This window comes from Ciconia boyciana, chromosome 7 (genome assembly GCF_034638445.1).
Source record: "Ciconia boyciana chromosome 7, ASM3463844v1, whole genome shotgun sequence".
Classification (NCBI taxonomy): Eukaryota; Metazoa; Chordata; class Aves; order Ciconiiformes; family Ciconiidae; genus Ciconia; species Ciconia boyciana.
The window spans coordinates 17,042,895-17,056,188 of NC_132940.1; the positions used below are offsets into that span (position 1 = coordinate 17,042,895).

Here is a 13,294-nt window from a genome sequence, read left to right on the forward strand (position 1 = left end):
ACCAAGAGAGATTTTTCAAATCTGTTGGAAAAAGTTTGTACTAGACTTCTCTTGTCAACAAGGCCCATAGATCTGTTTTCACATCAGCTAAAATACTTACAGCACTGTTCAGGTTACTTACGCTACCAAGCAAGCAGGATAAGGTCTAAGGACGGGGCTTTGGTTACGATACGATCAACTCCTTTATCGCAAAGATACTAAACTGGGTCCAGCTACTCTCTCATAATCAATACTATAATCATTATTTGAAAGAAACCCTACACACAAAGTACGATGAAAACCGCTGAAGTGAGCTTCCATGGCCCCTGCAACATTTGCAAATCCTTTTTTGAGTCACACTCTTCAGCGCTCAAAGGTTTTGTTTCTCCCCCACTATTAAAAAAAAAATCTTCATTGAAGAATGAAGTCAATATATGCATGGCTGGAAGCAATGCTTCTCACATCTTTAAGAAGTTGAGCAATCCACTCATTTGAAAAAAGCAAGAGTCAGGTTAGCAATACCAGTCATGAACCACAGAAACTGTAGTTGAGCAGCCGAGGTCTTAATTTCACATGCATGTTTTCCCTATACGCTGCTCTTGAACACAGTTCTACAGGCACAGGTGTTTCACATTAAGTCAGTCTTTCCACCAAAGACAAACCTCTCTAACAAGAAAATGAGAACAAAAGCCTCCCGCACACACAAAACCAAAACCACACATCCAGATACTGGCATGAACTGCTCTCACAACCTATACATTTTAATAATGAGAGGCAGACAGGAAAACAGGCAATTATACAAAAGAATTTATTCCAAAGTTGTGATAAAAATATTCCAAATTTTAAAAAATGCATGTTATAAACATTTGGTAAGATAATACATTCATGTAAAGTCTCAGGTTAATAGGCTCCACTGCAGGAGTGATCCCTGCACAGATAGGCTTCCTGCAGGCTGCCCGGCGTGCTGTGGGGCAGACAGCACACCTCGTGTCTTCGGATTTAGATCTGCAAGGTTGTCTTCACCCTGAGCTGACGCTCTTTTTCAGTTAGGGCCAAGCTTGCTCTCTCCTCCGTTTACAAGAATCCAAGAAGGGACCCAAACCCAAGCACAGCTCTTTAAGTGGTTACAGTGGGCAGTCAGACAAATCAATCTTTAGACATCCCGAGTATGTGCAACTACAGTTCAAGTTAATGGAAAAGAGGGATTTAAACCTACCTTTAATTTCATGTTAGAGAGCAAAATTTTGCTTGCATATTTAGGCACTTAACTTCCAGAGTGCCTTCTGAACCAAGCAGTTTTGCTGAAAAGCATTTTCACTGTCCTGATAGTCTATGACCTTAGATGTGTACAAGAAAACCACGGATTTTTAGAAACACTAAACAGAAGCCCACAAGCCCACATCTTTATGGAATGTAAGCTGGTCATATACTAAGTATGGAGTGTAGTTGAACATTGCAGTTCATTTTAACCTACTTCCAAAACCAGAGTAAACATGAAAAAAATTTAGAGACTGTATTGAGGTCCCATAGAAGGCCTGTCTCCACAAAAGGAGAACACAGTTTAGGAATATTACCTGGGTTTGAATTTGAATGGAATTACACAGCTATAGCACTGTATGAGCGCCAAAATAATTTAAAGCCTTGAATACAAACCTACCCTTTGATGTACTGAAAACATCCCCTCACTTTAAAGTGTAGTACTGCAGAACACAACTGTACACATTTCCAAGTAAGAGCTCATTTTTGCGTAGTAATTTTAAAGTGATTATAGGCCGACTTCATGAAAAGTAGATTACAACTCAAGTAGAGTATGCGAGGAATACAGAGCATGGTACATTGTGTCAAGAAATGAGAACCTTCCCATGTTGAAATAGTTTAAAATGCATTTGACTCTAAACAATTTGAAATGTAAACCTGTCTATCTGCTTTGAAGAGTAGATATCTGAAGCGCAACATTTCCAAGAGTCCTTCACTTCAGATATGGATACTTTCTTGCTACAGGACTCCCCCTCTACTTACCTCCTGGGACAAAACATACAAGCTTTGCTCCTTAATAGCATTATACAATAACATTTTCTTACAGCCCACTTGATGCTGTTACAGCAGTTTACATTCCTTTTCCAGTACAAATGAGAATTTATATTTAAAGTGCATCTCAAATCAGAAATCTCTAACTAATATACAAGAATAATATGCTAAGACTTGTGGAAGTGTATTTGCTAACTCAAATCACCGTAATACCGAGTGCCTTTTGATTTACAGAGAATACAGGACAAAGTTCAGACAATTAAGATGACTTCTGACAAGTAAGTGTAGCTACAGATTCGGCCAGATTGGTTTTGGGTTTGGTTTTTTTTTTTTTTGGCAAATGGAGCTGCACACACATACATAGAGGGCAGAATTTATCCTACAGAGAAACATTTAGTTTGGTAAGTGAGTTTAAGCTTTTTGGTAAGTGAGATTAAGCTTTTAGTTCAGAAAGTTATTTTTGAATACTCAATACTTTTCCTAACCACCTTTCCCAATTCACCTGTCACAGAAACTTTAAGAAAAACAGATTTGTTAGTTTCTGTGGGAAGAAAAAACACATTTGTTCTATAACTGCAGCTTAAATATCTGCAACTAAATGTGAAATCTTACATACATCGGTTTCAAAAACAAACCTTTGCTGGCGTAATACCATGATCTTTTGAAAAAAGCTCCCTAAAGAACACAAAATCAAGCAGCTCCAGAGTCACCCAATTACAAAAAAAATTACTCCTTAAAAACAGTAAATAGCATAGATTGTTTCCTCTGATTTTGCTAGTTAGCAATGTTTGAACACATCTTTTTAACCTTTATAAGACATCACACAAAGTTTCAGTACCATTTGGATGAAAAGTCACTACGTTCACTGTGGTTGAAGAGAACGTGATCTTAAAGGCAAAAAGCAATTGTCACTTGAACTGGTACATGGTTCTTGCTGCTCTGACTGGAGCTCGGCGGGGAGGGGGGGTGCACCGGGGTCTCCAGGCCCTGGAAGGGTGGCTGAGAAAACAGCGCTCTCTGCATTTCCCATCTCTGCAATTGGTAAATTCATTGAATGAAGAGAGACAGCAGACACAAATGCAGCTGTGCTATAATCTTCTTCTGGATGATGTATCTGGGTAGATTCTTTGTCTTTTGTTTTATCAAAAAAATTAGATTCATCAGAATATGATCTAGAAAGATTATTCGTTCCTCCATACAGTGAGGTCATACAGGTGCTGCAGCTTAGACCTAAGATAAAAAACAGAGACTGGATTTAATTACAATATAGTGTACTCTTAAAACTCTGCTCTGATTTAATACCAGTTAAGATTGTCAAAGATCAATTGTCTGTATTTTTAACAGACTAACCTCTTCATCTCACCTGTGACATCCCAATATTCACGGCAAATTAAAAAATACATGCAGGTTATCTAGGCTGACGTGAATGATTTCTCTATATCTCTGCATCAGCTACTATTTGACAAAGGTGCACCGTAATTTAAGCTTCATTTTAGGAAGTCACTTTAGCCCTTTGACCTATCTTTTGGTAGATTTTTCTCACTGTGTTTTTCAAACTTTCAAAAGCTTCAGCTACATGGTTCTACTCTAAAGTGGACTGCATTCGAAGGCTGTTTTACCTGGAGCCAGAGAAAACTTCAGGCCTTTCATCTCTAGGGTTAAAATGCACTTCTTCCTTCTTTATTTCTCTTTTGATGGGTGTGGAAGGGGAAGTAAGGTTTTCGGTTTAGAAGGCTTATACTGTCTTTATCTGCCTTATAAAATATAAGTACATATAGTCACTTCAAGCTTTGTGTGTCAACAAAACCCCTCTACCTGTGTGATGCAAAATATGCATACATTTACAATGTCTAATTTTAAGTTTCGGCACTGAAGGCATACAGGAGAATTCCCCTCAGGCTGCATTTGCTGGCTTATATTCTGCTGAGGTGCAGAGTTTAACAAAACCAGAGCATCCTGCCACTGAAGTAAATAGCTTCAAGAGAAATGCAAGATGGAAGATAACCACCTATTTTGAATTCTGAATTAGAACCTCATAGAAAGCAAAACTGAAATGTGAAGACCAACTTATCCATCATAACAACACATGATAGGGTTTTTTGCAATTTGTTATTTGTGATGTGTTCAGATAGTAAAAAGGCAAAGCCAGGATACATGCACTAGGATCTTAAGCCCAAACTGGTGATATTTCCAAGAACGTTGTCCCAAACACTAGAGGAAGGAAAAAAAACCCAACAACAAAAAAAACCAGCCAAAAAACTGTACTAAGAAATATGATTTAAAGAATTGTTGAGTTTAATTTTGCAGACCCTCAAAATAAAACATATGTCTTACAAAATATTATTATAAACTTCTCACCTTTGAGAGCTTCAAGTTTTTCATTTTTGACTTTCAACACTACGTCAGTTATCTTTTGTAAAAGGAAGTTTTGCGTTCTTTCTCGTCTGATAGATTCAATCAAAGCATCTAGTCCCTTTGGGTTTTCTGCCAAGTAGTCCAATAACTTTCCAGTTTTTTTCCTACTGGAAGATCGAGAAGAAATTTCTTCTGTGTCCTCTCTAGTGAGTATTTTCTTTGAACGTAGGTAATCAAAGTGTCTCTCAGCTATGATTTTATCACACAGGTAAGGACGCATCCTTTCTAAAGCCTGAAAAACAAAACAAACTCATATTAGCCAATCTTTCAATTTATTTAGAAGCCTGTATTTGAAGCCTATATTATTTTGATACAGGATAATGAAACAATTTTTAAAGCTGCCACCATGTTACCTAGCAGAGATTTTTCTCAGTGTAAAAAAATATTTTTTTAAATGTTATCTAATTTACTTATCCCTTTCATTAGTTTTCTTTGAGTGAACTCAGGAGTTTTAATGCATGTTAAGTAATAAGGTGAATACTTACTGAAAATGTTAGTTACACCAAGCCTGTGGTTATCACACTTTGGAACATTCACCAAGTAAAAATGAAAATAAATTATACCAACAAATCACCACAGCACCTACTCGCTTTGTCTACAGACACACTCATTCTCACTGACTACCCGACTGCCACATTTCCATACTATTTGTATCCAAGAGGCACAACTGCAAAATATTGCAATTATTGATGCTTTCTGTACATTGAGTACAAGCAGTCTCAGAGCAACAGCATGAATACACTGACTGTTTAAAAGGTTTGTTACATAAACACCGCTATTTACAAGTTCAACAGATTACTGGCATCCAAGATATATGCACTTTCATCTACAGATGTACCTACTCTCAACAACTTTACTGGCTGCTTTTTGTCTTCATCAAGCTGCCTTCTTTTGATTTAAGATTTTATATTAAACACCTGAAGCAACTTGCACACCTCTAACATGCTGCACAGGCCACTGAGAGTGCAACTCTGATGACTCTGGCAAAAGCAAAATGACTCCACCTTCTGCAGCATAACTTCAGCTTACAAGTGTAAACTGGTTGCTTAAGTCCTCTCCATAACTAGCAAAAAGAAAGAGGTGGAACAATCTGCCCATGGGAGGGGACTCCACCTGTGGTCTAAAGACCCTAACATGCAGTTAATTAACATTGGGTATGATGAAGCAGAGACATCCCGTCCTGAGCACTTCAGCAGCAGTGCCACCTTGCATCTTCAGCAACTGTAACACCTAGTATGGGACCACCTTCCTTCAGAGATCTTCTTCCTGGGGAAACATGCTATCTTTTGTAACCATATTCAATTCTAACCTGACTACCAATTTATTTCAGAAGTAATTTTATAGGAGCAATGTCAGAACTAAAGACTGCCATGTCACCGCTTTGATTTCCTCCTTGGAAGATCAAGTGTCCTCTCCTACACTGACCAATTTATTTCTAGTTATCAAAACAAAAAACAGTCTTCCTCCACCTTGTTCAGAGGGTACAGACAAGCACAAACATTGCCAAAATGTAAATTATATTCATCTCCTTTCAATCTGTACATTAAGTAGCCTGCTTGATATCAACATCAAAATAGAATTAATGCATGTGTTCGTAACTTTCCAGTTTCAGTATCTACTACTCTATGAAGATGAGAGTCGCAAATGACATCTCTGTGCTTGAAAAACAAGCTCTCGTTTTATGTAATACCACAAAATTGGCAGTTTCTCCCGCCAACATTTTTCACTGTGCAGAATTACACAAGAAGTCAGATACCCACTAGCTGAATATTACTGATGTGAAAAAACTAACACCTCCCCATTGGATTAAAAAAAAAAAAAAAGAAGAATAGATGAGAGCCAGAAGGAAAAGCACCTTTACATATAGGACACGTGAAGAGATAGAAAGAAACAAAACTTCTTTCCTGAAGAAAGTTTTCAAATATCCTCCTGCTTTTTGAGATTAGATTCCATAACAGCAGCATTTAAAAACTAAAATTTGAAAGTGACTGTTTGCCTTATAGCCATTTGCTAGCTCAGTAAAAAGAAGTGGAAGAAAAGCTAGATATAAAGACGCACTTTAAGACAGATTATTTCAAACAGCAAAATACTGTCCGGCATACTGGTGCTAGGGAAAGCACCAATAACTCTTAAAGAAAAGACTTCCTGGCCTGCTCCACTAAGTATAGCAGAGGATAAATGTGTTCTTCTAGTTGCTCTTTGGGATCCAACAAATACTAAGCTATCAATAAAGAGCCTGTGGTTACACAGTTGTTAAAGAAAACATCAGATGACCATGCATGGAAGATAAAGGAAGGCTTTTGGCAGTAGACCATCACTGCTAGATTGAATACAACATAAAACCAAAAATGTAAGGGTGCAGCTCCATGATGGGCAATTTAAGTGCAAGGAACACTCCCCCGGCTGCATGGTAGCTGTGTGTTCCTACCCTTTCCCTTGTACTGGTGGATGAGAAGATCCAGTCAAGAAACGGTATTGGTGCCTTTTTTTCCTCCCCCCACAGCCAGATTAGTTACCTGATCCAGTTTAATGTGCAGTCACTTTGGTGCTAGTGGTGGCATAAAAACTATGATAAGAGCAGAAAAGTGCAACAGTACAGCTTATATCAACTTCGGCAGCTCTGGAATACATCTCAAGTGTCCAACTGCAACAAGCCCATGCCTGAATGGTTACGAATGTAGTAAGCAATACAGATTTCTTCAGTTCCCATGGAAATCTCATCCTACCACCAGAAGGATCAATCAACAAACTCTGAAACCTAAGTCAGTCAACCTTTCAACATTAAAAGAACAGAGCGAGTTGTTATTGAACAGAAAGACTATTGTGTTTTGACTAACATCTTCCTGTAACGAGTCCTTCACTGTATGAAGTGTATCAGTTCTGAATTCCCCTCCGCACCGTCCTTGTAGGTTTGAGGGACAGAAAGAGTAAACACATTAGAACAGGAGATTTAAATATACTTTGCTCTATATTGATTATTTTGTATGGCTCGCTGCCTCCTTCCCAGCTCTCGAATGTAAGGCTCCAACCTTTATAATTATTCCTCAAGACAAGTTTACCCAGACCAAGCTATCCTTGCAGGTTAGCTTTCTGAGGTATGCTGTCACATAATATACACAACTTCTGCAGCACTTCTGTTTGAAGTGATCCTATCAAAGAGACTTAAACAGCTTTGAAACAGCTAAGTGAGTTTATACTGAACCAGCACTTGGTATTGTGAAGCCGTAATATTTAAAATCTATGAGAAGAATCTCTAAAGTCAGATTTATTTGATTGTATTTTGATGATAAAACTAATGTTATTTCTTCTACATATTAGGCTTCCATCAAGTCCTCCAATTACTATGGGAGACCCTATAAGATTAAGGACTGAAGCAACATACATGCACTTCTGTGAGATGCAGCCGTGAATTCAGTCACTGACACAGATTAACATACATATCAAGTTATATATATACAGTCTGATTTAAGAAGTTCTTATCTTCTTTTTGTGTAACTACCGGATGCTAACTATTGCAGTATTACCCTGTAGTTCCACAGAAGCAAGTAATAACTTGAAAAACATGCCTCACAAAACTATGACAAAGCATTTAAAGACAATTGTGTATGCATAAAGCTAGTGAGAAACCAAAACCAAACGCCAAACATTCTTTATTGTACTTTAAAGGAACATAAAAAACAAAATAAGTCAAACCTAAGACACGGTAAATTACAAATAGAAGCATGGATGGTCAATAAATAATTGATAAACTGTGATTTTTAGAAAGTTTGGGGTTTTTTTTAAATTAACCAATCACTTGTTGAGGTTGGTTAGCACATTGCTTGCTTCCCAGCCTAGCAAAGAGATAAGTAAATCCAGGCTGAACCAGGGTGTAGTCTTCCCTCAGATTCCAGACATCAGTGAATACATACGCGGGGGGGGGGGGGGGGGGGTTCAGGAAAATATAGAACAAAAAGCCTCAAAAAAAGTTATCAGTATTTAATCCACATATTCATGCTCTATAAGAGAGACTCTTATTAACACCAGGAGAAGCATATTCATTGGCAGCTAACCTTTGGACACCGTATTAATCACTCATCGCTTCTACGCTGTCTCCTGCGCCTCACCGCGGTGCGCAGACACCACGAAGACCAAACCCGTGCTACTCCGGCCTTAAGGCGCGACAAGGCCGCAGGCAGACGGCTTAGAGGACAACACGAGGAAGTCGAACTTTCAGGTGAACACCTGCCCCAGGGTTCAGTTTTCGCCAGTCGTTATCAGCCCTACACCGGGAAGCCCCGGAGGCCAGAGCCGCGGGCTGCCGCTCCCGGCGGGCTACGGGCAGGACGCTGCGGGCAGGACGCCCCGGGACCGGGCCCGCCGCCCCCGCCGTGCCGCGCCGCACGTGACCTGCCCGCCCCCGCGGGCGCCCTCCGGGAAAGGCGGCGGGGAATTCCGGGCGGCGCGGCCGGGGCCGCAGCCCGGCGGCCGCTGGCGGCCCTCCCGCCTCCGCGCCGGCCTCCCCCCTCGGACGCCCGCTCTGACAGGGCTTCGGCTTCCGCTTCCCTCGCCCGGGCCCGGGCCCCGGCCCCACCCCGCCCCTCCACCCCCCAGGCACGCCGGCCCAGCCCGCCACTTACATCCTTCTTCACCTCGGCCATCTCGTCCTCCGTTAGCAGCCGCCCCGCAGGCCCCGAGTCTAAGTCCGAGCCCGGGCCCGGGCCCTCCATAGCGGAAACCGCTCCGCCGGCACGGCCGCCGCTGGGGAAAACCGCTCAGCGCAGCGCTTCCGGCCCGGCCCCCGCCCACGCCCGCCCCGCGCCCGCCCACCCGCCAATGGGGCCTCACGCAAAGCACTCCGCCCCCACGGCGGCCCCGCCCAGTGGCGCGTGCGCCGAGGGGCGTCGCCCACCCCCCGCCCGCCAGGCGGCCGTTGGTGCCGGCGCCCCCGTGCGGCGGAGGCCTGGCTGCGCTGGGAGCCGGGCGGGGCGAGGGGCGGGCGGGCCGCGCCGCGGCGGGGAGCCGCCCGGGGCAAGGGCGTCGTGCCGGCGGGCCGGGCCCCCGGCCTTCGGCGGCGCGGGGAGCTGGGAACCGCCGGGCTTGGCGGCAGGGCTCCCGCCTCCCCTGCGGAGGCGCAGGGAGCGGCTCCCTTCGGGGGTTACACCCTGCCCTTCTCCGGAACTGTCACCAGACTGCGGCAGCCGTCCGTGTCTGCGGCTCGCAGCTGCCTCCCGAGGACATGTTAACCCGCCCTCCGTTAAAACAGGTGTTTGGAACCGCTGAGTGGGTGCGGGTGCCCCGGGCCTGTGCTCCGGGCGTTGCCAGCGTTGGGCGACGCTGTACGGAAAGGCTGCGCCTCGTCCGGGTGATGACACACTCCTCGCAGCGTTTGCAAGTTACGCGATCGATGACAGGAGGGCACGGGGGGCACAACAGGTTTTAGGGACTGACGGTTTTCAAAAACCCGCTGCCGTAGAGGCTGTCTTCCGAGGCTGCTGCAGGCCTGGGAGCAAGCCCAGCCGTACGCCGTGGAGCAGCCGCCCGCTCCCACCTCGCTGCGCCGACGGCCCGGCAGCCCCGCGCTCGCAGGCTCGGCCCCGGCGGCCGCCGCTGCTCCCGGCCCTGCCCCGCGCAGCAGCCAACTCTTAAAGAAAGGACAGAAGACAAAACGGAATGAATCGGTGTTTTTTCAGCTGTCAAAAGTAAAACTCGGGCTCATGCTGCAGTCTTGAAAACTTCGTTTCCAGCAGTTAAACATGGAAGTGTATAGAAGTAGAAGCAATCAATACTGGGTTTTGCTGTCAGTAAGGCAAAACTACCAGTTGTACGATATTTTGCAAAGTCCTTTTGCTTGATATGCCTTGTTAATGCAATCATACTTCAAATATTAATTGCAATGATACCTATTTTACAGTGCTAGCATTCCCAGCTGTTCAATAAACACATTGGATAGCAAAGGTCCTGCCCAGAACATTTAAAAAATAAAGGACTAGTCACCGTTCTTACCTAGTGACAGGGCTGATTTCTAAAACCACAGCCAGCCCCCAGACTGATTGCCAGAAAACACCCAACCAGCTCTGCTCCCTGCCCCTGCTGTGAAGGTCACTTCTGCCCAGTGAAAACTCCTTCCGACTCGCCCTCACCATCCAGCCCTGCAGACCTGATCGCTGGTAATCTGGCAGCACACCTCTGCTCAAAACCCAAATCCTTCTGTGGTGTTATCCCCACCCCAAGAAGCCTTTGTGTGCTGCAGTGCATTTGAATTTCTCAAAGCTGTCTCTGTTATCTCTGGATTACACAGCTGAAATACAAAGTAAAGGAATATTTGTCTCCTGTTTTCCTGCTCAGAGGGCTGCAGCGCAGGCCATTTTTTTTCAAGTCCAAGTGCCTGTGTTGATCCTCCCTCATCTGTGCTAGGCACCCAAATACATGGAAAGGTTTCAGATTCGCTGATGCTTCCAGCAAGCTCATTGGGGCATTTCTGAGACAGAGCCAGGTGTCTTCCCAGCCCCTGACTCCTATCCTTGTTCATTAAACCAAACACCTTCCAGCTCCTCCTCTTCAAGGTCAATTATATTGTAGACTTTACTGGCTCTGTACAACACTGCTGATAAAAGTAGCTATCATGCATTCTAGATTTAGAGTATTTGTTAATAATCTTGCTCAGTGAGAGGCGCGGTTCAAAGCCACGCGATGCCTGGAGGGTTAGGCTTCTGGATTCCTGAGCCATGTGTGAGACAAACTGAAGTGAATTAACTTTAGCGATCAGGAAAAGAGCATGGGGTTAGAGAATACAAGAATAGAATATATTTTAGCAGACTTAATGCCAATAAACCCTAACAGGATTTAATGGTCCAGGCAGCTGGAAGACTACTACTCTCAGCATGAAACTCGTTTCAGGAGGTTAACATCAGTTCAATATTAAGAAGTGAGCCTCGATAAAGAGCGAGTAAGAGAGAAAGTCTTTCAAGGAAGCTGGGAAGATTTTGGACACTGCATTGGTTTTATGAGTATGTACACATGTAACATCCATCTAGAACAAATTTCTAGAGTACATTTCCAAGTAAGTTTTGGAAACTGCTTACAACCCAGAGCTCTTCAAATCTTTCACAGTATTGGTCCTAGAAAATGTTGTAGCGCTGTCACAGTTTGTGAGAAGAGGTCAGTGGGCTTTTCAGAGCTGTGGCTGGCTCTAGGTTTTCTTCCACCTCTGCCCTCGTTGACCAACCCCTCTGCAGGCAGCCTGTCCTTACTGCAGAGCAGGGGCCTCTACCGCGGCGCTTCACATGCTCCCATCCCATTCTGCCTCCTGGTCCTTACTCAAGGCTCTGGGTCCTGCCTCAGGACAACCCCTTTTTGGAGCTGGCAGGACACCCCACCTGGCCCCTGTGAGAGCAGCGGGGCTCTACACCCACAATTCCCTAGGGAGGAGGAGGAGAACTGCCAGGCAGAGAGAAGCAAAAGAGTTTGCTTCAGTTACAGATCCAGATCGAGGGCCTTGCCCAAACTGAATGCATATCTGCAGCTACCAATGGCATGTTTTCAACTACAAACCCACAGCAATCAACCTACAGCTCGTGAATTTTTGGGGGTGCAGTTGCAGAGAGCATCAGAAGGTCTGGACTTTACGATGCAGGAGACTGTGACTTTTGGCAGGATGTACTTACAGTGGAGAGTGAATTCATACACCCAAGTGCGCAAGTCTCTACTTGCTGAAGTAATATTCTACAGCTAAATTTTGCAAAGGGCACTCCTTTTTGCATTACTATTATGCTTTTGAAGGCTTTGATATTCTATGAGGAACTTCTTAACATGGCACGTGGGAGTGGCTTGTATAGCTTTTGTTATTTTTAATTATTGCCATTTAGAAACAAATTCAAGTAAATTGGTACGAACTCTCCTGTAGCTATGGGTACACAAAGATGCATGTAAATGCAGCAGTTTACTATATTAATTGCACCAAGATAAATGTATCCACATTAGACATAGCACTGATTTAAATATATTAGTATTAAAAAAATCATACTTTTAACCAGTGTAGTTAAATTAGTACAAAGGCTGTATTTACATCAGCCCTAATGAAATCTTTCCTTGTCCCTGCTTCTCCAGCAAGAAGAGTATTAGATTATGGTTTGTTTAAAGTCCTATTACTAGCAAAGCTGTACAGTTTGGAAGTGATGTAATTCTTTTGCTACAGTACTGTTAATTTATGTTGGGTTTCTTAAAAAGTTGAAGCGACAGTACTGAGGCCTTGAACAATTGACTCTTGGATTGCCACGAGGTGGCACTGAAGGCCCATGAGCACTTAACGCACACGTCCATGAAGCCTGGAGTAACTGCACTGCCTCCTGAGATGGTTAATCCTAATATCATAACCTAATGATATTAGAGCACAAGGGTACAAGCAGAGATTAGCTCCACATGCACTATTCGTAGCACACAAGTAGTATTTAGATATAAAACATGCGACCATCTGTCATGTTACCACAAAGCCATGTCTGAAATGTAGTCACCTCTCTTGACATCCTGGGGGAGAAAAGACACAAGAGCTACATGAATAATTTAACCTTAACGGTCATGCCAGTAAACCTCTGTAGCGTCACCTTTTGTAACTTACAGTCAATACAGGAACTACAGAGAAAATACTATACTACAGTAGCATCTGTTTAGTTATCTTGGACAATAATAAAATTTAGTCACAACCATTGTATCTAGAACACATAGGCAATATCCCCTCTCTATACCTTATTCTTAAATGTAGAGTCTAAAATCATGATTTGTTTTTAAAGAGTCAAGATTTCTTCTAACAGGCTTAAAGGTTTTAGCACTAGTGTCTATAACTGGCTTTATTTCTAGGCACGTAACAAGCTTCCAAATAAAAAGATGGCATGAA

The 13,294-nt window shown here is 43.3% G+C and overlaps 2 protein-coding genes across 4 annotated transcripts in view; both read right to left on the minus strand.

The window, feature by feature from the left end:
- Positions 1 to 774: 774 nt before the first annotated feature.
- BCL10 (BCL10 immune signaling adaptor) lies at positions 775 to 9,190 on the minus strand. Its single transcript, XM_072867488.1, has 3 exons — positions 9,042 to 9,190; positions 4,366 to 4,654; positions 775 to 3,237 (listed from the first exon to the last, which is right to left on the minus strand). The coding sequence occupies exons 1-3, from the start codon at positions 9,129 to 9,131 to the stop codon at positions 2,870 to 2,872; spliced, it is 747 nt and encodes a 248-aa protein (XP_072723589.1). The 5' UTR covers positions 9,132 to 9,190; the 3' UTR covers positions 775 to 2,869.
- DDAH1 (dimethylarginine dimethylaminohydrolase 1) overlaps positions 4,516 to 13,294 on the minus strand; it is a 112,623-nt gene continuing 103,844 nt past the window's right edge. The window contains exons 7-8 of one of the 3 annotated variants that reach the window (XR_012043391.1): positions 12,887 to 12,927; positions 4,564 to 4,654 (exon numbers count right to left, since the gene is read on the minus strand). The gene's annotated coding sequence lies outside the window, so the exon portion shown is untranslated. Of the gene's footprint in view, positions 4,655 to 10,070; positions 12,928 to 13,294 lie in introns of those variants that run through there. The other 2 variants (XM_072867483.1, XM_072867482.1) reach the window with 2 other exon arrangements.